At 35.4% G+C, this 22521-nt stretch overlaps 3 protein-coding genes across 5 annotated transcripts; 1 reads left to right on the top strand and 2 right to left on the bottom strand.

The window, feature by feature from the left end:
- Positions 1-799: 799 nt before the first annotated feature.
- On the top strand, positions 800-15801 carry LOC107818818 (mitotic spindle checkpoint protein MAD1). 3 transcript variants are annotated; one of them, XR_012702963.1, is made up of 16 exons: positions 800-1195; positions 2883-2982; positions 3980-4140; positions 5058-5255; positions 5412-5504; positions 6294-6407; positions 7109-7356; positions 8096-8267; positions 8568-8678; positions 8767-8970; positions 9876-10038; positions 14116-14165; positions 14248-14317; positions 14770-14898; positions 15107-15145; positions 15374-15764. XR_012702963.1 is itself a non-coding variant. In XM_016644864.2 (16 exons), the coding sequence occupies exons 1-16, from the start codon at positions 1016-1018 to the stop codon at positions 15461-15463; spliced, it is 2163 nt and encodes a 720-aa protein (XP_016500350.2). In that variant the 5' UTR covers positions 800-1015; the 3' UTR covers positions 15464-15801. The 3 variants fall into 3 exon arrangements, 2 of the variants coding, with proteins under 2 accessions (XP_016500350.2, XP_016500353.2); XM_016644864.2 differs by having other exon boundaries at positions 14075-14165; positions 15374-15801; XM_016644867.2 differs by lacking the exons at positions 15107-15145; positions 15374-15764 and having other exon boundaries at positions 14125-14165.
- Positions 15802-19717: 3916 nt separating this feature from the next.
- On the bottom strand, positions 19718-20239 carry LOC107818815 (uncharacterized). The gene has a single exon (XM_016644862.1). It carries the CDS (start codon positions 20237-20239, stop codon positions 19718-19720), a length of 522 nt encoding a protein of 173 aa, XP_016500348.1.
- Positions 20240-20316: 77 nt separating this feature from the next.
- Positions 20317-21330, bottom strand: LOC142173723 (uncharacterized). The gene is made up of 3 exons (XM_075239357.1): positions 21266-21330; positions 20728-21121; positions 20317-20607 (listed from the first exon to the last, which is right to left on the bottom strand). Exons 1-3 carry the CDS (start codon positions 21328-21330, stop codon positions 20317-20319), a joined length of 750 nt encoding a protein of 249 aa, XP_075095458.1.
- Positions 21331-22521: the final 1191 nt, after the last annotated feature.

Below are 22521 nucleotides of genomic sequence, written 5' to 3'. Positions count from 1 at the left end.
ATGTCAAAGTGATATTTTCTTATTGTAATTACTTGAAACTCACAAACAAATGCACCCTTTATATAACCAATTTGAATATATTCAATCATTATTTTTTCTTACAATTTTTTTTTAAAAAATATTGAAACAAAAAGAACAAAAAGAAAACGGATAGGGTTTGGCAATCGATCGTGTTTCATCAATGCCTGCAAGTAGCACTTGCCCTAGGAAACGGAGATCAGTCCGATCCCTTAATGGATCGGGTCATCAATAGTCGGTTCAGTATGGGTCCCCGAATCCGATCCACTAAATCACCAATTGGCGCCTCACTTTTCGAAATAATCCACCTTAGTTTGGTAAATATCGAATCAACGTATCGAAATCAAATTTTTTGATATTTGGTATTGATATTTTGGTATTAGATATGATATTTGGTTTAAGTTTTAAAAAAAATTAGTATTAGATAAGTTATTTAATATTTTAAAATAAAATACCAAAATACCGATATCGTATTAAAATATATATTATATTACACAATACACATATTATTAGTTAATAACATAAATATAAGAAATCTAAAATTTTACTTTACTTTACTCTCTAAATTCATCAATTAAATCTAAACAAGTAACAAGATATTTCTAATGATCAAATTTATTTTTTTATGTATAATTTTTTCTCTCTTAGTTGATATATGTTGGTTTTGGATAAAATTTTTGCCAACAAATATTTTTAATTTTATATTTTCGAGTACTTTAATTAATAATATTAACGTGTATGACTGTATACCGATAAAAACGAAAGCGTACCGAAATTAATTAGTTACACTATTGGCACAACATTTTAAGAAATGTAATGCGGAAAATAACTAAAGTAGGGTAGTGATCGACGAACACCCCTACTCCTCCTAGCTTCATTTCAAAAGCGCTAGATACATCATTAATCAGAGATATATATCAACAGACAGGCGATTCAGATAGTGTACTCAAAACCCTAGGATCGCGCTGAGCCCGTGAAAGGAAAAAAGGAAGGAATCATGATGCTGAGAACACCACCATTGAAGCGAAGGGCGCAGAGCAAGCAACCTGAAGATGGCAGTCCCAACTCCGGCAATCGGCAGCTCATCATCTACGAGGATACGCCGTTACCTGAATCTTCCCACGATCATCCTGAAACTTCAGACCAAATGCTCTGCACTTACCAATGCCGCCAAATGGTATTCATTCATTCGCCACTCTCTTGAGGATCATTTCTGGGAAACTATCGCTATTGCGGGTGCTTATTAATTTATGTTAAAAGAGTTAAGACATATAGGGTAAATGGTCTTACGAGCTTGGGTTAATTCCTTACTGAGCTTTATATTCGTGCTTTATTCATTTGCTAGTGAATTTTGTTTTGGATGTGTATGCCAACTACCTAATTGATTCTTGAGTCAACTTGAAGCCGAACGACTAGATGACGAATTAATCACCTGTAAAGCTCGTCTCATAAACTTAGTACACTCTTTTCTACTTTTCGGTTTGCCACTTGTATACAGGTGTTTTATGCCCTTCATTGATAAAATCTTCTTGTTTTATAAAAAAGTTATAAGTACATATTAATGAACTCGAATTGAGCTAATCTTTTTTGGAGCGCATATATTCGTCATAGCCCAAGTCTATGGAGCGTATTGTCCGCTTTGGCCAAACAGACTTCATGTATTTTTCCTTCAGACAATGCCATCATTGAGCCCAAAAGTGCGCATGCCATGTGAATTTGTGCTGTCTTATATAACACTTCACTCATATATCCCTTTTCGTAGGATTTTCTTAAGGTGTCATATTAACCCATTCTTCGGAAGCTTGCCAACCTAGAAGCGTGCTAGTCCTTCTATTTGATGCGCCCTCAGTAGCCTGGCTCTGTCATGGGCATCACATACATCCCCTAGGGACTCAACCTACACTGAGGTTTGTTTGCCCCACTATTGTACTGCTCCAATCTGGCTCCGGTATCATATTTGTCACCACACATGTCACATGATTCAGTCAAGATGGATATGTTCCAAATCACAATAAAAACAAATGAACTCACGACATCACAACTATCAAAACAAGACCAATTAGTGAATACAAAGTCAAAAAATGAAAAAAGATCGTTGTCCTCATTTCTGTTCAAGCATGTAAAGAAATTCTCATTTCAACTCAAATACACAACAGCAAAAGTCTAAGTATATTGTTACTAGACAAGCCGCAAGGTGGCCAAGGAGAAAATCTCAAAACTTACACATCTTTTCAGGGAGACCCTCCTACTTTGCTATTATTGTGTAATTGCGTTGATGATAATGCAACATTTTAAGTTGGTTGAGGTTCTACTTTGGATAGATACTTTTTGTGATGATTTGATATGTTGTTTTTTGGATGGTGATATATGATTTGGTAGATTGACTTTATTTTGAATTTTAGTTGGAGCTTTTTATTGTGAAAGTTTAGTGATGGTGCACATATGATGTTTTGATTATGTAGTTATTCCGTAATTGCTAATTTTTCTTTGATTATGTAGTTGGGATTCCGTAATTGCTAATTTTTCTTCACTTAGGTGTTAATCTCATTTACTATTACTATATCTTTCATCAACCCTCCCCCCTTCTTTCGTTCCTTGTTTATTTTGCTGAAGTATAAAGATGATTTCCAAGTCGGTATGAATGATAGGACCTATATGCAGTTTTTCCTTTCATTGATTACACCGAATGACAGAAGATAATGGAAGACCTCAAAGCTAACTAAGATATTCCTGCAAGTTAGCATTCATATGTCTCTTGTGTTTATTAATGACTGCTCGATGGGTCCTTGTTGATTCTTTGTACTCAGTTCTTATGGTTTTTCTTCATGAATTTGCTTATTTCTATACAAATTTTTCATTATCAGGTGAAATCAGAGTTTTTTGATGCCTTAAGCAGTGCAGAAAAGCAAGCTCGTGATTCCCAATCCAAACTTGAAACACTAAACGATGATTATCTTAAAGCTGGTGAGTCATCAGTATGCAATTCTTTGAATATGGTTGACTAGTTTCATGCTTTGTTTCCCCTTGTCCTTTCAACAGTCTGCTTAAAAATTTACCTACTTCGACTGCACAAGTTTATGCACCGGACAACTAAGATATTCTGATTTTTTAAGCCATCGGAGTTCTATGGTAGAAACATCTGTAAAGCAGAGCTACAATTTGCTCCTTTGCTAAACTAATCTTATTTGTACGGTCCAATTGTTCCCCTGATTGCAATTGTTAAAGCTATCTTCTCTTTTTGTAAATTTATGTGTGAGAACTAGCAACTTAACCGATAAACAAAGCAACTTTACCAAAAAACTAGCAACTTCTGAAAGTTTGGCTGAACTTTGCATTAGAATCGTTCTAATTTTTGGTGAGTGCCTAGGTGGTGTGAAGAGTTAAATTTTGCTTTATCTCTTCTAGATCCTTGATATTTCATGTTTTGTTCTTGTTTCTTACTTTCTTTTTTACGTGGGACTCCAGCACATCTGCAGTCTCCTTTAATATAGATCACTCTGTACGGATCAATAAGAATATTAGCATGCTAATATTGTATAACATTGTCCTAATGCGCCAAAAGTTTGGTTTACAAATTTTACAGTTGTCTAACTATGGAATTTTTCGTTATATAGATAGGTATAACCATAATCTGGGGAAATTCTAGCTTTCATTACGAAGTTGGCACTATTATGGAGAGCAGATGTTACTCTACTTGGAATAATATTATTTTCCTTTGAATTTCTTTTGTCTCCTAATCATGTGTTGACCCTCTTTAGTAACTAAAGCATGGTTTTTTTTTTATACTTTGGTAATTTCCTTTGTATTTATTAAATTCTGTTTTTATTTCTATTCACCAGTAACCCTTTTCTCCACAGGAAGGACAATGACTATATGGTTTGAAATTCAACTAATCGGGCAATGACCCCTTCAGTGACTGTATTGATTTTAATTTGCATGATGACATGAATTGCACATGCAGATGCTGAAAGGAAGAAATTTCGGGATCAATTCCTCAATTCAGAGCAAGAACTAGCTGCTGCTAAAGGGCGTGAAGAGGCTCTGCAGGACCAGCTATTGAAGGAGGTCAACGCCTCTCAAGAACGGCTCAGAAAACAGTTGCAGCTGTACAGTGAACTTGAGGTGCTAGATGTTTTGTTATATCCCATTATTTGTATAATTTTCCTTTCCTTTATGTCACATTCTTGAGATGAATCAGTGGGTTCTCGTTGGTTCGTGTCATGTTTTTATGCTGATGTACGAGTTCATTGTAATTTATTTGGTCTAATTTGTAAAACTAACTTAAATATACGCAAATATTTTTGGTAAGTGACTTTAATATACGATAAATATGCCAAGGAAGAGAAACAGATTCTTAGATATCTTTTTTTATTTTTTATAAGAGTTTCTTAGGAGAGATCCCTATTGGTGAATAGAAAAAAAATCATGGTCTGAGGACAATAAGCATATTCCTCCTGCCAATAAGTTTGATTATATGTCAAGATGAGATCCTGAGAAGTACGAAGCGAGCCAGACATTATCTTACTTTGATTACATGATTCTCTAACTTTATTACATTTTTTGCTTCCAAATGAAAAAAAGGTAGCAGAGACCGTAATATTCAAGTTGTCATTGTATTGACACTGATTTATGACTTATAATGTGTACATCTACATTGTTTGTTGATGTGTGCTGGCTTGGTCCTCAATGCTCAACGCAAGCCATACTTTGGTCATAAGTCAAACATTCCCCCAATTCTGGAATCCTTAAATATGAGAAGACGTATAAGCAGAATGAAAGCAGGTGTTTTCTGTTAGTTCTTTTTAAAGTAACAATCTGTAGCAACATAGCCCGCGTCAGAATGTAAACGTGTCGCAGGGGATTTATCATTTAACTGCTGAATGGCATGGATGGAGACTTATCTTAAGTTATTCATTTTTCTATTCGAGCCTTTCTTTGGTAGCTTTTATGAATTCTCAAGGAACTTAATCTTTATAACTTTCTAGATTATCTCGTAGTAGTCTATGATATATTTTATCAACTATCTCATTGTCTTGTAGGGGAAGTTCCAACATGAGATGAATCTTCGTAAAAAAGCTGAGACGTCAGCGGCTGCATCAGAAGAGAAAGCAAGTCTTCTAGAGAGAAAGCTTAGTAGTGTGTCGGAAAGCATAGAAAGAGAGAAAAGTCGCCTGCAGAATGATCTGGAGCAGCTGAAAAGTGAATCCAAGTTTTCTGTCACAAAAATAAGTAAAAATGTAAGAAGTTGCTGTGTGTGAAATTAAATAAAGGTGCTAGTTTTACAACTAATGTTTAACGTTGCAAGCTTGCTCTGCATGAAGTTCAATGAAATATACATAGTGTTATATATGGAATCAAGTGTTATATCCAAAATCTAATCTGCTTTTATGTAGCTTGAAAGAATGGAATTCAGAGCTGCCAATGCTGAGAAAGAGTCAGTTCTGCTGAAGGAGCAGCTGGAAGAACTAAGGAAGAGACTTGATGAGGTCAATGCATCTTCTATCCTAGAATAACTGCTTTGTTTGTCTTAAATGTCACCCGTGAAGCCACACAAGCGTATGCTGGAGCAAGCAGAGTGGAGGTCTATCTAATTTTTTTTTGTTTTTGTTTTTTATCATGAAGTTTTTTGATTTTTAAAATGCGTTTGCATAAGTTGTTGAATGTCGACCAATGAGTTCCTCTATGGACTTGCAACACGACATTTACTGCTTCATTTGAAAGTGAAGGTCTAACTGGGAGACGGGAATGGCCTTTTACAGAAAACACGGGTGTTAACTGTTATGGAATGGGTATTCCACAAAATAGGTCCTCTAGATTTGCATGTGTGGATTGGTACTTAAAGTCTTTAGTATTTGATCTTTTGAAATGGAACGGATTCTTGTTTTTGCAGTCGTGCATGTCTTTGCTTGGCATATATTGATTAGCATATAACGTAAAAACTTTTCAGGGGAAATATGTAGTGTGGCAGAGTGCCTAGAGTTTTTAGTTGCAGTTGTCTCATGATCTATGGAAGTTATAAATAAACTAAATATGCATTTACCCTGTCCTAATGTTGCTTCTATGGCATAGTTAGTCGCTATGTCAGTAATTTTTGAACTAGTATCTGGTTAATGCCATATTTGTTATGTAGGTTAACAATTGAAGGACATGCATTCGGATATTACATTATCTGCGATGTCAGACTGTGGTCTTGCATGTTTCTTCTGTTTGTTAGTTTACCATGTTTGGCAATATTGAATTATAATGAAATTACAATTTTCTGTTTTTTTTTTCAGTGTGTCCAGCAGAGAATTGAAGCAGAGAAGAAACTGTCAAATTTCACATTTCAAGAAGGTTGTTCTAGTGACAACGTTTTGGTGAAGCATTTGCAGGAAGAACTTAGGAACTGTGTAAGTTATATCCTCATTCTTATTGTTCCAATGTGCAATTCTCAATGCTTTTTGTCAGTTCTTCGAGTAGAGGTGGATCCAGGATTTTAGTTTGATGGATTCAACACCTTTAGGTTTTTACCAGTGAACCTATTATAATTTAGAAATAATGGGTTAATAATTTACACATATATATTACACACACACACACACACACACACACACACACACACACACTCCATGGGGGAAATCCTTGAACCCGTTGTTTACATGCTACATCCGCCACTGTCCTTTAAGTTGCAAGTTAAGTGAGAGCTAATACTAGCACTTACAATAATTAGAAATTCGTGTTCGCTGGGCCATGACTAACATAATCATTTCAAGCTAATAGAGTGATCGTTGGAAAAAGAACTTTTATTAAGAGAATAATTCCACAATAAGCTGTGTAAATTGCTAGTTTCTCGATTAGTTTCCAAACCATAGGAAGCTTTTTTCCTTTTAGCTTTCATGAGATTGCTATAAAGGAGGTGACAGATTGATCTCATATCTTGAAGTTATTTTGCTCTCCTGAATTTTTTGAATTATGCTGGCCAAACTGGCATGACTATCCCACCGGTTACCACTTGTCAGAACATTTCTTTTCGGTGCCTCATTTTTACTATAAAGAATTTTAACTTTGGGTAAGCAGATGTTTGACTGATATGTCATGATCCCGTCATCAGGAGGCTGAAGTACGTGAAGCAAGAAAGCTGAGGTCATCTCATGAAAACATCGAGTTGTTGAAGGTAAAACTACTTGAGGAAAAGGGCCGGAGAGAGAGGGCAGAATCGGAGCTGCTAAAATTCGCAGATCTTCAAGGAGATATGAAGAAGTTAGAGGATGAACTAATTACATGGAAATCAATGATTAAAGACATCCCTGGTGCATCATGTGCTGATGATGTGCCTCCCAAGTTTGCAGCTCTGCAGAGGTAAGCTGTCAACTTGATTCCTTTTTTTCTCTTCATTTTGGTGCTTACTAAAGTTTTTCTTGTTCTGTAGCAAGGATGTTTTCTGATGAGGTTTGTTTCTAACTTCATGCTCTTCATTGATGCTTAAGATTACATCCATTAGGAGCTCTTTTGTTGATTTGGATAGCTTTAGCCTAACTACTTACTCTAGCTTTAGGTTAACTACTTGCTCTTAATTGTCTAATTTTAAACTACGGAGGAAATTCTGTCCTTCCTGTTCTTTTTCTTTGGGTAATCATTGCCGTTTTTGCTTCAATAGTATAATGTGCACATCCTGCAAACTGACAAAGTTTTAGTCCCAATTAATGTCGATTGATTGTGTTGAAACATTCATAGATGTAGATGTAGGAAGTATACCTGTAGATTTCATGCATATTAAGTTAGTAAGATGATGCACATCTTTTACACCTTAACAAAGTTGCTTTAGTTAGGGTAACTCAAACTTTACCATCTCAAAATTTCCAGTTTTTTGATTTCCTACACTTATCTTTTGTCTTTTATTACAGTGGTTAGTACTAAGAGACACAATTGCTTTATGTGAAACTTGACTTATTGAGAAAAGGAAAAAGGAGAAAGGATGAAAATAGTTTCTACCCCCTTTTTCTCAGATGTATTGGGGTTTAAATTGCATGATTTTCTTGCCGTGCTTTTGTCCCTTTTAATTGATATTCAAGAGTTCGTTTACTTTTCTGGGAAACAGAGAAGTGCTTGATAGCATGACTAAGGCGGGTGAGGTCCAGGCTCGACTTAAGCAAATGGAGGTGGCACTGGACACTGCTGAGCTCGAGAAAAGGAAAGCAGAGAGTGAGGCTGCACTTGCAAAGGAGAGCGCGGAATCTTCCAAATCAGAGATCAAGAGGATCAAGTTGAAGGTTAGCATGTTTTCCATTTGATGTTGGAGAAATTAGTTGCTGTAAAATTGCTTTCCCATCTTCCCTGTGATCTTTGTTTCTTCTTGATTCCTAGCTTGGAGTTTAGGCCAGTATGTTTTAATAAACCAAGTCCTTCTTAGGATTTGTATTGATATCACTGTTCCCAAATAGTGTATTGTTTGTACAAAATTAGGCTACCTTCTTTTGATAACCCTATGGCTGTAGTTTCGGAGTTACCTTTTCGTAGCCTTCTGTGTGCTTTTTAACTTGTGATGTATTTGATCTCAAATTTCTTTGTAGCTTGCTGCTGTTATAGAGGAAAAGGATCGTTTAAAAAATGTCGTTGAGGACTTGAGGAAGCAAAAGAGTGTTGAAAGCGGGCATGAAGTGGTCAGTGGAGCTATTCTTCAGGTTATAGTCCGTGTCCTTTTTTCCCTTTGATGAATTACCTCTATTGCTTGTTCTTTACCTAATTGTGGTAGTTATTTCCTGACTACAGGGGCTTGAAGCATCTCTTGCCAAGAAAGAAAACTCTATAAAGGAATTGGAGAGCAGTTTATCTGAACAAAAAGAAGTTAATATTCGTCAGCTGAACGAAATAAATTTGCTCAGCGAGAAACTAAATAATGAAGCTAGAAGAATAAGATCTTTGGAGAGGGAGGGTGACCGCTTACGTTCTGCGATAGCTCTCTTGGAGTCCAAGGTTGTTTTCTGGGTTACAGACTTTGTACTGTTGTCTTTTGGATTTTTCTTAAAATATATTTTTCAAACAAGTGACAACGCCCTGGCAGGAAATGCTACTGGGATGCTTTCCGTCCATGAAGCATAAGAATTTCACATTTAGATATCTTTAAAAAGACCTTTTAAGATGCTGGTACATGCATGGTTATCCAGCTTATGACTTCTCAATACACTTGAGCGAGTTAGTACAAAAGAACTTGGTAGGAATATAATCTTTTATACTACAGAATTTTAGAAATTTCATGTCTTCCTTTTGTTTTATCATTTATGTCCATCTTATCATATGCTAAATCCCATTCATGATGCTGAAATTATGCGCTAGATGTTTTGCCGCTTTCATCGAAGATGCAGTGACACTTCTTTGTTTCCTTGATATGCTTTGTAGGTCAAACTACTTGACTGCTGCTAAGTGAACCTTTTGTCTGTGGAATTATGTTATACATTTTGATGGACTCGATGCAAAAATTGCTTCGTACCATGCTGACTTATCTCTTTGGCATTCTTTTTTATCTACCTAATGCCTATTTTAACGGCAATGAGAATGCAATCTGCTGCCAAAATTACCTTTTTTTTCTTTTTCTGTTCGTTATGCTGTTGTGGAATACTCACTTGTGTGTCTTTTACTATGAATGAATCATGACAAGAGGGGGTTGCTCAGCACCCCCCACCTACAACCCCTGGGTCGTGGGTTAGAGTCACCAAAGGAGCAATAGCTCCAACAAAGAGGGATCAAAGGGGAGGGGAATAAAAAAAAATTGAATCATTATTGGTGCTTTAGAGCATTTTTTCAATGTTAGGGAAATTTTTTAATGTTATAAGCTATAACTCATATTTAGTATCCTTATGTTACTTTTGGTCACCTTGCAGTTAGGGCATGGAGACTATTCATCTGCCAATACTAAAGTCTTGCGAATGGTCAACACCCTGGGAGTTGAAAGTGAGGCAAAACAGACAATAGAGGCTCTTCAAAACGAGTTGCAGAAGACAAAAGAGAAGTTACTGGCTGTTCAAGAGTTAAAAGAGCAGTCAGGTGCATACAATTTCAATTTTAAGTACTTGTGTGCCTGTACTTTGTTGGTATTCAATTCCTTTTCGTATTATTTAACAGACTGTTATTGAGTTATCTTATACTATTCTAGTCTTGTGCTCCTTGGCTCTCGTTTTGGTTGAGAATTTGGTCCGTCATTCGAATTGTTATTAGAATTTTTCCAACAAATTGGAGTGGGGTTTCCCTTTAATGGATTCATCGTTTATATATACTATGGAACTCAGAAGTGATTTATCAAATCATAGATCTACTTGGAAAAATTCCTCATTTAGGCTGGTTTAAGCTGGTTGACTCACAGAACTCTTGGTACTATGATGTTGATTACTTTTCCAATTAGAAGTTAAAGAAAGAATGTGTGTATTTAGATAGCACTAGTTTTGGAGTGATTATTAGGCCTCCAAGGTTGAATAGATATTTACAAGATGGATCTTGTGCAGATGTTAAGATGGATAGATGTCATGTAAGGTTAGAAATCATCACCAGCGAAAGAAAATATAAGTAGTCACTCAGAGAGTAAAAATGAGAGAATGTAGTGTAAAAATGAGAGAATGTAGTCTGAGATGATTTGACTATCTCTCCAGACGTATTAATCAGTAGGCGCCGCAGAATGAATCACTGAAGGTGTTAAAAGGGATGACATAGACCTATAGCTTGTTTGGCCAAGCTGGAAAAATCAGCTTATTTTGAAAAGTGCTTTTTCCAAAAGTGTGTTTCGAAAAAGTACTTTTGGAGAGAAGCAGTTTGTATTTTGGTTAATCAATCTGAAAAATATTTTTGAGCAATAATTTGTATTTGGCCAAGCTTTTCAAAAAGTGTTCTAAGTATCAAATTACGAATAAGGACATGAATAGATTTACTTAATAGTGCTCCTTCTGTTTCAATTTAGATGACACGCTTTTCTTATTAGTCCGTTCCAAAAAGAATGACACATTTCTACAATTGGAAATATTTCAACTTTAAACTCTTCATTTTACCCATTTTACCCTTAATGAGAAACTTTTATAATCACACAAATGCCATGGCCTCACAAAGCTTTTACTCCTTAAGCTTTTAAGACCACAAGTTTCAAAAGTCTTCTTTTTTTCCTCCTTAAACTCCGTACCGAATCAAACTACCTTATCTAAATTGAAACATAGGGAGTAGCTAATATTATAAGTACATAAATAATCTCAAAAATTTATTATTAAAGATAATGATTAAATCTTTTAATTTTAATTAAGTAAAATATGAAAATAAAATTAAATAGGACTTTAATTCTTTTAAGATGATTTAAATATATTAAAAAATCATTCAACAAATATAAAAGTATTCACCCCTGAAGTTACTATATATTAGAAAGCTATCCTAAAAATAAGAAAAAATACTTATACATTAATATCTTAAGTTCTAGGTTTAAAATAAGTAAGGTTATTTTGGTATATACTATATCTTGTTAAGGGTATTCTTCATTTAGACACTTCAAGTATACCTTTTTTTTTTGAGAAGGTAACAATTTTGTATATTAATATAAAGACTTCACTGAAATTGTGAAGTCACCCATAATTACAATGTGAGTGCCCATACAAAACTAAACAAAAAGGACACTATTCGCCCTTGTTCTTCTTACAATGAATCTAGGGCATCTAAAATGGATTCATGATCCTCCAAAAATTTTCCTTTACACCAAAAATAAAAAAGAGCTAAACACTTCATCTTTATCTTCTGGATGTTGCTGAACATTTCTTCAAAGCATCTTTGGTTTCTCTCTTCCCAGACTGTCCACCATATACAAGCTGGGACAATTCTCCATCTCTCTGTCTCTCGAAAATGCACCCTCTTTATTCCAGCTAGCTAGAATATCAAGGATTCTTCCCGGCATTGCCCATGGAATTCCTCTTAGACTGATGAAAATCCTCCATATCTGTATAGTGAATTTGCAATGCAAAAAGAGATGGTTAATTGTCTCTGCCTGCTCTCCAAATAAGTAGCACCTAGAGCACAATTGGAATCCTCTTTTTGTTAGGTTGTCTTGTGTTAAAACTGCTTCTTTTGCCAATAGCCATGTAAAGCAAGCAACCTTGTATGGAATTTTTATTTTCCATATCATCTTCCATGGCCAGCATCCAATCTGATTGTTGGATAGGTTGTATTCCTTGTAAGCACTCTTAACTGAGAACTTCCCCTGTCCATTCCCTTGCCACATGATAAGATCTTGGCTAGCATTGATGCCACTGAACTGTTCCAAGATCCTATAGAACTCAATCAGTCTATCAATCTCCCAATCATTTAACATTCTCCTGAAGGTGAAGTTCCATCCCTGAACTGTCCATACCTCTTCTAAAACTGCATGTTGTTGCTGATTCAGATCATGAATGTCAGGGAAAAGTCCCTTCAAGGTTCCTTGTCAAGTATACCTTTTCAAAAATATACTATATCTTGTTAAGGATATTTTTTGTAAGAAGAAAAGTCAAAACTGTTTCTGCTTCTCAGAAACTACTCCAGCTTGCCTTAAGTTGAGAAAAAAGTACTTTTTGGCCCTTGGAGAAGCTTGGCCAAACAAGCTACTAGACTTGTATGGGAAATAGTTGTCTGAAAAGTACATAATATTTTGGTATCCATGTAAACTTAGCCAAGAATAGAACACAAGGGAAGCAAAAGATCCAATTAGGAGATGCAGCTAGTTGTGATTATCGCATAACTGTGCTGCGCTTACATTAGGTTCAGAGTTTGTTAGAAGTCATTTTTGTTTGTTTAGAGAGTTTGTATATCTCTAGAAAATTTAGAGAACCTCCGGTGTTAGAGAACCCCTAATTTATCCTAAAAGATAAATTATCGAGTACTTTATTAGAAAAAGAAAGAGAAATTATTGAGTTCTATTGAGAAACAACCTCTTGCAGAAAAGCAGGATAAGCTGCATACAATAGACTCTTATGGTCCGGCCATTCCCCGGACCCCGCGCATAGCGGGAGCTTAGTGCACCGGGCTGCCCTTTTTATAATAAATTGGTCCAAATCGAGTGGAATGGATATTGAGAACATATATAGCAGACCAAATAGTTTGGGATTGAGTTTTAGTTGTAGAGGTCATTAAAAATGAGATAAATCAAGGAATTTACGTCATTGTTGCTGTCTGTGAATGACATTCAATAATTTATATCAGTTGGACCTGAGATACAAAAGACACATATTACAAAGATTTAGAAAAGAGAAAAAAGGAAAGACAAAATGTAATGCTTTTAGCTTTGGAAAACAAACGATTTACTTCTTTCTTCAACCTGATTTAATATGATGGCAAAGAAAAGCAGTTTTCTTGATGTTTCCAAATATCATCACCAGTTGAGTTATTTACATTAGATCTTTGATAGGAAGAAAGAAAATGGAGAAAATCTACCACATTAGGCTTTATGTTCTATAGGAAGTTAGTGATAACTTGCTTTTAGGTTAGTTGCGATATTCAATTTAGTGTTTATGTCTAATGTAGTTCCATGATAGCTTATGTTCAGAGCTTTGGTGGAGAATCGCCACTAGTGGCTATATTTATTTTATATCCTGATATCCTGACCAGTCTGGAAAAATTCTCTGCAGACAATGTTAGTAGAACAGTTATGGAGGGTTCATATATCCGGCCCCAACTTTTTTTGAGATTATTAATTGATTGATCAATCAATGTTGGTGGTTCGTTTGGAGCATAATCATCCTTTTGTTACTAGGTTGGGATAGTAAAAATGGAGCTATTTATCTTGCAGAATATCCTTTTAGATGTCAAAAGAGGTATAGAATTCGCTGGTTAAATGCTCTGTTAATTGGAGCTGTTAAGCAGTATTAAGTATTAACGTGAATTTGTATTTTTTTCTCTTTCATTCCTCCCTAATCTTCCTGCTCTCTTTGGCCAATTTACTGTGAAATTTTAAGTGCCTTTCTTTAGTTTCTATTATGCAACGGTTAGTGCATTTGAGGTGTCAATTGGAAATATCAGTTCTTAGAGAGACCTTTTTGTCACCTTTTATTGTCTCTAATTTAGTACCTCTTGAAGTATACAGCTGACGTTGGTACACTGGTTGATTCTTATATTTCTGGAAAGATTATGCAGTTGAAAGAGCAAATTGCAACATTAGAAAAGCGCGAGGAGAGGTAAAGAATTCAGGATTTCTCAGCAGTTGTATTGTCAATGATTTGTTATTCGTGTCAAAAACTAAGTTTAATAATTCTTCAGGTACAAGACAGTTTTTGCAGATAGGATCTCTGTTTTCAGAAGGGCATGCTGTGAACTTTTTGGGTATAAGGTATTACCTGCTTCCTGGGTTATGACTGTATTTCGACCTAATATAGTTTGCCACTAGAAAGAATTGTCCAGAGTCTAGTTGGTATCTCAATTAATGTGTTTTAACTCCACCAGTTTGAACACAAAACTGGAAGCTCTGAGTGGAGGTAAGGGTGGGTGTATCTTGTTTACATTTCTTCAATAGCATCTTCATTTTAGTGCACGGTGTATCTTCCTCAATGATTTCCTACTATAATGTTGGTTGAAAAGGTAGTTTGTTTCAGGAAAAGCATTTTTGTAGCTTGTGAGTTCTTTTGCACCAGAAAAAGTTGTACTTTGGGTTAAATGTCGCCTGAAAGTACTGAGTTAATGTCTTTAGTATGTATTGAGAAACTTTTAGCTTTTAGGCTAGCACCATTTTACCATTTTAACGTTTTTTACTCAACCTAACAATAATTGGAATTATGTTGTCAGATTGTGATGGATGATCACCATCGTCCAGATGGAATACCAGTTACGCGGTTCATGCTTCAATCGATTTATGCTCAAAGTGATGATGAAAAGCTTGAATTTGAATATGAATCAGGGAACACAAACATTTTGGTAAGATGCCATGTTTTCTTTTTGTGGGCTTTAGGATGTTAGGGGTGGGTTGAAGCATGAGATGGACATGTTACCGTCAATTTCAAACATTCGTGCAATGCCTTATTGCTTCAGTTCGGCACATTGCTAGTAAAACACATAGGTGGCCTTTGAGTTCTTACTTTTGAAGAAGCACGATCATTAAACTCTCTTTCATTTGATCTTTCAGGCAAACACGTACACCTCTCAGCCAGAGATATCCCGACAGGTGCTTAACCACGATTTTTAAATAAGCCTTTGTGCAAGTCAATCTCTAGTATCTTTGTCATTCTTCGAATTAGCTACCACTGTTATAGATGAATTTTTCTTGTTTGTCCTTGTCAACTTTCATCCTTTGAGTAGTTAGTGTTTTTCAGCTTTTATTATTTTAAGCTACATAACAATGGTTGCAGAGAGGTATCAACCTTCTAAAGTGTAGGGGTATTGTGTTTTGCAGGTGGATATTTTCATTCGGAAGATGAATTCAATACCTGCTTTCACAGCCAATTTAACTGTGGAATCTTTCAACAAGAGAACATTGTCTTGAAGTAACATACATACGGCAGTTTCTTTAATCCCTTCTCTTGCTGGCAATAGTAATTTAGATTGCTGTTCTTTCGGAGTTTGTTGGAAAGATTGGATGTTGGTTCCAATTTTCATCTAAGCGTAGTCCGAATATGTACATATCCATGTCTCGATGCTATTTTATGCAATTGAATATTTCTATCTAGGTAAAGGTACAATATGTCCCAATTTGCCAGCTCTTCGATTTGAGACATTCAGTTAAAAACGATAACGTTGCAGAAGTGGTGGATAATTCATTTGTCCTATGATTTTGATTTTTGTAATCTTCCCGTCCACTGTTTATACACAATAATTATCAAACAGCTAAGATCCTTTTCAATAATTTAAAACGAATACGTTTACAAAGCCCTGCCTTACTCTGTCATTCTCCAGTCCAGTTGTTTCTTTACTTACATTTTATTCCCTTCTTCACATTGTGAATTTATAACAAACCAAATGACAGTTTTAGTCCAGTAGCAAGATTGATCTTCTATTCCCGAAAGAAGGGAACAAGATGAATCTTAAGATATATTTTCTGCTCCTCAGCAAATTGTGCAACGCTATTAATTCGTCAGCTATGTCCTGGTAAATAACCAACTACTGCTAGTGTGGGTGTCTAAAGTTAAAATGGGGCCGAAACCTTCCAAATTTCTTCATCCTTTCTTAAACACCACCATTTGCGTTGTAGGCTTTTTACACAACAAATACCCTTTTTCTCAAACCAACCCCTCTTACTTTTGTTCCCTATTCTCCCTTCCCCCCTTTTGGAATTACACTATGTCTTTACGGTTAGCACCAAAGAGTTTGGTTAACATACTCCCAACTCCTCATGTAATGATATTTTATTTCGGAATTAAAAAGAAATGAGAACGTGGTAGGCTTTCATAAAAACATACTCCCAAATCCCAATAGCCTTTCCACTTAATCTTAACTTTTATTTTTTTTCTACTTAATCTTATTATTATTATTTTTTAAAATACATTTGAAAGCTTTCGGTGAAAATATGGTTATGGTTAAACTTTTTTAATTCTTTTCTTTCATCACGAAATCTTACTCTTTTTCTTTTGGTAGGGGCCGATTAGCAGAAGGGGAGGCTGCTTTGGGAATTTGACCCCGCACTTCACTGATATAGGATGAAATTGCAAACATAACTTCAATTTTTAAAAAGGAAATTTCCAAACGTGTTTTGAATCACAAAACAACAACTCTTAAAAAAGAAAAGAAGTAGAATTGAATTATTTTATGTTACATAAGACTACAATTTCCTAGTATAAATTTCAAGAATATGACAAACATGCATGATGTTTAAACAATGTTAATAAGAATGTTTAATAAACTAAATTGACAGATGTCGGAGTTATAGCCCATTAACGTTGCAGTATGAATGAGCCCCTACACAATTCAAGCTTCTTTTTAACATCTGCGAATAAACAAATTAGGTTGTCGGCAAAAGAGAGTAATCAAGTGCAGGCCACCCTAAAGAGGCTAAGACATATAATAATCCATTACGTAGTATATATTTTCAAGTTTTGAAGCTTAAAAGCCCCTTTAATTTGTGCTTCTCTTAAAAGCTCTTTAAGTTGTTGAATGATACATGCAGTACAAAAATGTTGGAGAAAATGGTGTAGTGTGGACAATGTGGGAGACAAGGCAGAGACATTGTTTTTGAATTTTAGGTGGTCTAGAATAGATCCCATTGATAATGCATACGTCACTGCTTTTTATTTACGTACCTGTGAAATGTGAGTGCTCCGAAATAAGATTACTACAAAATTCAAATTTCAAAGCCAACTGTCTCTTTTAAAAGTAAAAAGAAAATAAGATAAAATAAAAAGAAATGTCTTATATGACAGATGTTTCTAGGAAAAAACAAGGATTACTGGATAGAGATGCTTTCTTGGATTCCATTGGCACCATACACAATGAGTCAACTTTTGTAGATACAATTTTTCTTTTAGGTAAAGGCAGACGGTGAACAAATGGGCTTCAATCTATTCAACCAACTTTTTCAATATTAGATCCACATATATTGCTCTTGGAGCTAGAAATTGTCAAAAAGGTTAAGTTGGTAGTTAAGCACTCAACTAGTCAACTTAACGCATCAAATTCTCCTCCTTTTCTTTTCTGTACCCTTCCACCCACTTCCATCCCTTTCTAGCTTATTAATTTTTGTATTAATCGTCTTATATTCAAAATTTATTGGTCTAATTAATCTAGATTTGTGTTGTGTAAGCCCTATTTTAAGGGAACTGCTTTCTTATCTTGAATTGGAGATCTCCGATTGAGGAAGGAATGTTCTCATTCATCTCATCAAATTTCTTAGTGGCCCTTTTCTGACTCGTTGAATATATGCACCTTGCAGCCAGAGGCGAATATAGCTCACATGCTATGAGTTTAAGTACATCCATAACTTTAATACATGGCTTAGATATATATGTAAAAGATATTCAAAATTTCAATAAATATTACATTCCGAGCCCATTATTTTTAATACGTAATGAATTCAGTAGTAAAAATATAAATATTAAACAAGAATAAGAGTGATGTCTAGAATTGCAACAACTATAGAGGTATCAAACTGTTGAGTCACACTATCAAAGTGTGAGAGAGGGTGGTGGAGAGAAGGGTGAGGAGGAGTGTGTCTATGTTCTGATTCATGTCAGGATGGTCGACTACTGAAACATTCATCATGTGAGGAGATTGATAGAACAGTATAGGGAGTGGAAGAAGGACTTGCATATGTGTTTGTTGACCTAGAAAAAGCTTACGACAAAGTCCCAAAGGAGGTTCTATGGAGATGTTTGGAGGTTAGCGGAGTTCCGGTAGCGTACATTAGGGTGATCAAAGATATATACGACGGAGCTAAGACTAGGGTGAGGATTGTGGGAGGAGACTCATATTTTTATTTGCTCTGGCGATGGATGTACTGAAGCGGCATATCCAAGGGGAGGTACCATAGTGTATGTTATTTGCAGATGACATAATGCTGATTGACGAGACGTGATGCGGGATTAATGCTAGGCTATAGGTGTAGAGACAAACCTTGGAGTCTAAAGGTTTCAAGTTGAGCAGGAAGAAAATATAAAATACTTGGAGTATAAGTTCAGTGTTGGGACGCATGAAGTAGAAGTGGACATGAAGTTGGATACACAAGTCATCCCTAAGAGAGATAGTTTTAAATACCTTGGGTCTGTAATACAAAGTAATGAGGAGATTGACGAGCATGTTACTCATCATATTGGAATGGGGTAGATGAAATGAAGACTCGCGTCTAGTGTTTTATGTGATATACATGTACCACCAAGTCTCAAGGGCAAGTTCTACAAGATGATAGTTAGACCGGCTATGTTGTATGGAACAGAGTGTCGGCCAGTCGAGAAGTCTCATATTCAGAAGATGAAAGTAGCGAAAATAAGGATGTTGAGATGGATGTGTGGTCATACCAAAAAAGATAAGATTAGGAATGAAGTAATTAGGGACAAGGTAGGCGTGGCTCCTGTGGAAAGCAAGTTGCGAGAATCAAGGCTGAGATGGTTTGGGCATGTTAAGAGGAGAGACTCCGATGCCCAGGTTAGGAGGTGTGAGTGGTTGACCATGGCGGGTCAGAGGAGGGGTAGAGGGAGGCCTAAGAAGTACTGGGGAGAAGTGATTAGGCATGACATGTCATTACTTCAGCTTGCCGAGGACATGACTCTCGATAGGAAGGTGTGGAGGTCGGGAATTACGGTTGTGGGTTGACAGGTAGTCGAGAATTTCTCCTAGTCTCACCAGTTGTATTAGTACTAGTCTTATATTTTATAATTTTTAGTTCTTTGTTATTACACGGCGAGTCATTCTTACCGGTAGTTGGGCATTATTCTTGTATATTTGTATTCCTAGATCTTTGTTATTACATATTGTATCACTTGCTTCCATTGTCATATTAATTTGTTGATGTTATTGTTTGTTTATCGCTCCTTTTTCTGTTGTTGAGTCGAGGGTCTTTCGGTATGGATAATCTTCTACCTAGGGTAATGCTTATCCATAACCAGTGGCGGACCCAGAATTTTTATCAAGCGGGTTCAAAATACGAAGAAGCAAATATATAAAGAGGTCAACAAAAATATATATTAATAAAATATATTATTACAACTGTCCTCTATGAGTTTCCATTTCCTGAAACGTATTCATAATAGTTTCATCAGAAATGGTGTTAAATATTTTTCTTTCTACATAAGGTACCAAACAACCGCTCATGTTAACCGGAAAATGAGTCACCTGGATTTAAGAAAGCTACTCCAATAAGAAAGTTCGTTGTCACCTTATTAAAACGAGCATTGAGTTCTTGAACTTGCCAATCAATAATCTTAAAAAATATATCAACACGATAGTGATGTAAAATAGTATAATCAGTAACTTTACGTCGAGATCTTCCAGAGTTAACATAGAGGTCATCAAAGTTTGGTATCAAAATATTATACTTGACACAAAATGCAGATACCTTATCAATAAGTGAATCCCATTCTCCTTCTTTTAGCTTTTGCAACCGTCTCTTTGCCACTTCAACAAGTAGAATAGCATTTGCAATATCTTGCTCCTTTTTTTGTAAGGATGTATTAAGCTCATTTGTAATCCCCAAAACATCTCTCATTAGGTGCAACATGAAAGCAACCTCAAATTTTTGACAAGTGCTAAGATGTCCCTTTGCCTTAACTCTTTCTTCTAAAGTCCGGACATCAACACCGATAGTATCAAGAACATCAATAATTGAGCCAAACATAGAAATAAAGTTCTTAAAAGATTTATAGTGCGAACCTCAACGAGTATCGGCAGCTCTAGCAAGACCAAGTTCTTGATTCAAACCCTACCAGTTTCAAGTTCACCCATGTCTAATGCCTCTTGAACTTTTTCTGCTTGAGATTCTCGAAGATCATCCATATGTTTAAAAGAATCTCCCACTATATTCAATACATTAGAAACCAACAATACAAGTTCTCCCACTTCAAGACACTTTTTGGATATTGCAACAAGAGTCAATTGAAATTGGTGTGCAAAACAATGAATGGAATAAGCAGATTTACTTTCTTGTTGAATCAAAGTTTTGAGGCCACGTAAATCCCCTTGCATGTTGCTTGCTCCATCATAGCACTATCCATGCACATAAGATAAACTCAAAGATTGTTGAGCAAGGTAATCAACAATTAATTTCTTTAAACACAAAGTAGTAGTATTATGAACATGAACGATCCCAATAAAATGCTCCATCACAGATCCACATCTATTAACATATCGCATGACAATAGCTAATTGCTCTTTGCATGATACATCACATGATTCATCAACTAGCAATGCAAAAAAGTCTCCATTTAGATCGTCCATAATTGCTTTAACTATTTCAATTTTACATGCAATGATAATGTCTTTCTGAATTTTATGAGAAGTCAACTGATCATTCTTTGGAGCCTTTTTCAACACAAGATCACGAATTTTATCGCACCTCTCTGCATACCATGAAAGAATCTCAAGAAAGTTACCCTTGTTTAATAATGATTCATCTTCACGATGTCCACGAAATGCCAATCCTTGATTCAATAGGAGTCTCACCACCTCAATTGAAGCCTTCAAGCGAATTTTGTATTCGAGCTTGGTTTGACTGGATTGCCTATCAAATGAAGTTTGAATTGACTGTTTTTGTTTTAATAGATCTTCATATTTCCTTTTTGCCTGACTATGAATACTGCTCGACCCATGCTTATCTAATCTGTTCTTTTTGTGCCAACTCTTAAATCCTAAACTTTAAAAATACATCACTTCTACCTTGATGAATACCTTCATCTTGAAATAAGTAACAATACAAACAATAAGCTGCATCTTCTATCACACTATACTCCAATCAATTATGATATCCTTTAAATCATTTAGGAATGAAATGACGCTTTAAGCCCGAAAAATCTGGTCGAGGAAACTTATGATATCGGGGTTGGCAAGGACCTCTTCAGAGGTATTCTCTTCTAATCTCATTACGCTCATTTGGATGAAAGTCTCTAATGGGTAATCTCTCCTTTGGATTAGTCTTTAAAGAATCGAGATCTATTCCTTGTCTTTGTTTTTAGAGGATTGATGTTGTTCTACTAATTGGTTCAAATTTTCTTCCACGGGAGTAGCAATTAGAGAGGATGAACTTGATTGTGGCAACTTGGAAGATACCGGAGGATAAAATCTCTTCATTGTAACATAAACTGGATTACCAAATTAAATTCGAATTAGAAGAATAATTTAATTAAACTTAAATTTAAATTAATATTTATTCATTCTTCACCAATGGTTTAATTTTCTTTTATTTTACATATCATTATATTATAAAATAGTTAGATGAGATTTTAATCATCGTTAAAGAGCTTTGGACCACAACTTTGGAAGTTCAAAATGTCTTTACATGAGTTATTGTTTTCATCATAACTTTTCTTGAAGAAACAAAGAGAACAAATAAAAAAATCAGCAATGCATTTTCTAGTGATAAGCAAGTATTTTAAAGCAGATTACTTATATCATGGAATAATTGAATTAATTGAAAGGAACACCTATATAATGCATTTAGCCAAACACAGATACACTCATACACTTAGAAAACAAGATTAATCTGAATTCAATGTGTTATAGTCAATTAGTCATCCCTAAATCACTTTATGATAAGATATACCTAATTTATATGTACAAGAAAAAGATTAGAAATAAGAGAGAAACCTGATGGTGATAGTTGAGGGTGAGAGAGTGAGAGGCGACAACCAACACGAAACGATATTGGCTAATGGAAGGAGACAACTATGGAAGGAAGCAATATGACCTTTAAATTAAACTAAAAGATGCCAACATTTTTTATGAAATATGCAGAGAACAAGAGAATAGAGAAGGGTTTCGGAATTGGGGTGCTGTATTTTAGACATAAACGACGTCGTATTTAAATAAGAAAATTGTATACAAAAAAGAGTTCTGACTAGTTTCAAACTCAAGACCTTGGGGGAAAACTTGAACCCACTTTGCCAACAAACCATTCATCATCAA

Source organism: Nicotiana tabacum, chromosome 19 (genome assembly GCF_000715075.1).
Source record: "Nicotiana tabacum cultivar K326 chromosome 19, ASM71507v2, whole genome shotgun sequence".
NCBI lineage: Eukaryota > Viridiplantae > Streptophyta > Magnoliopsida > Solanales > Solanaceae > Nicotiana > Nicotiana tabacum.
Note: the sequence above shows the minus strand (reverse complement) of the source record. Positions and strands in the feature narration are given on the sequence as shown.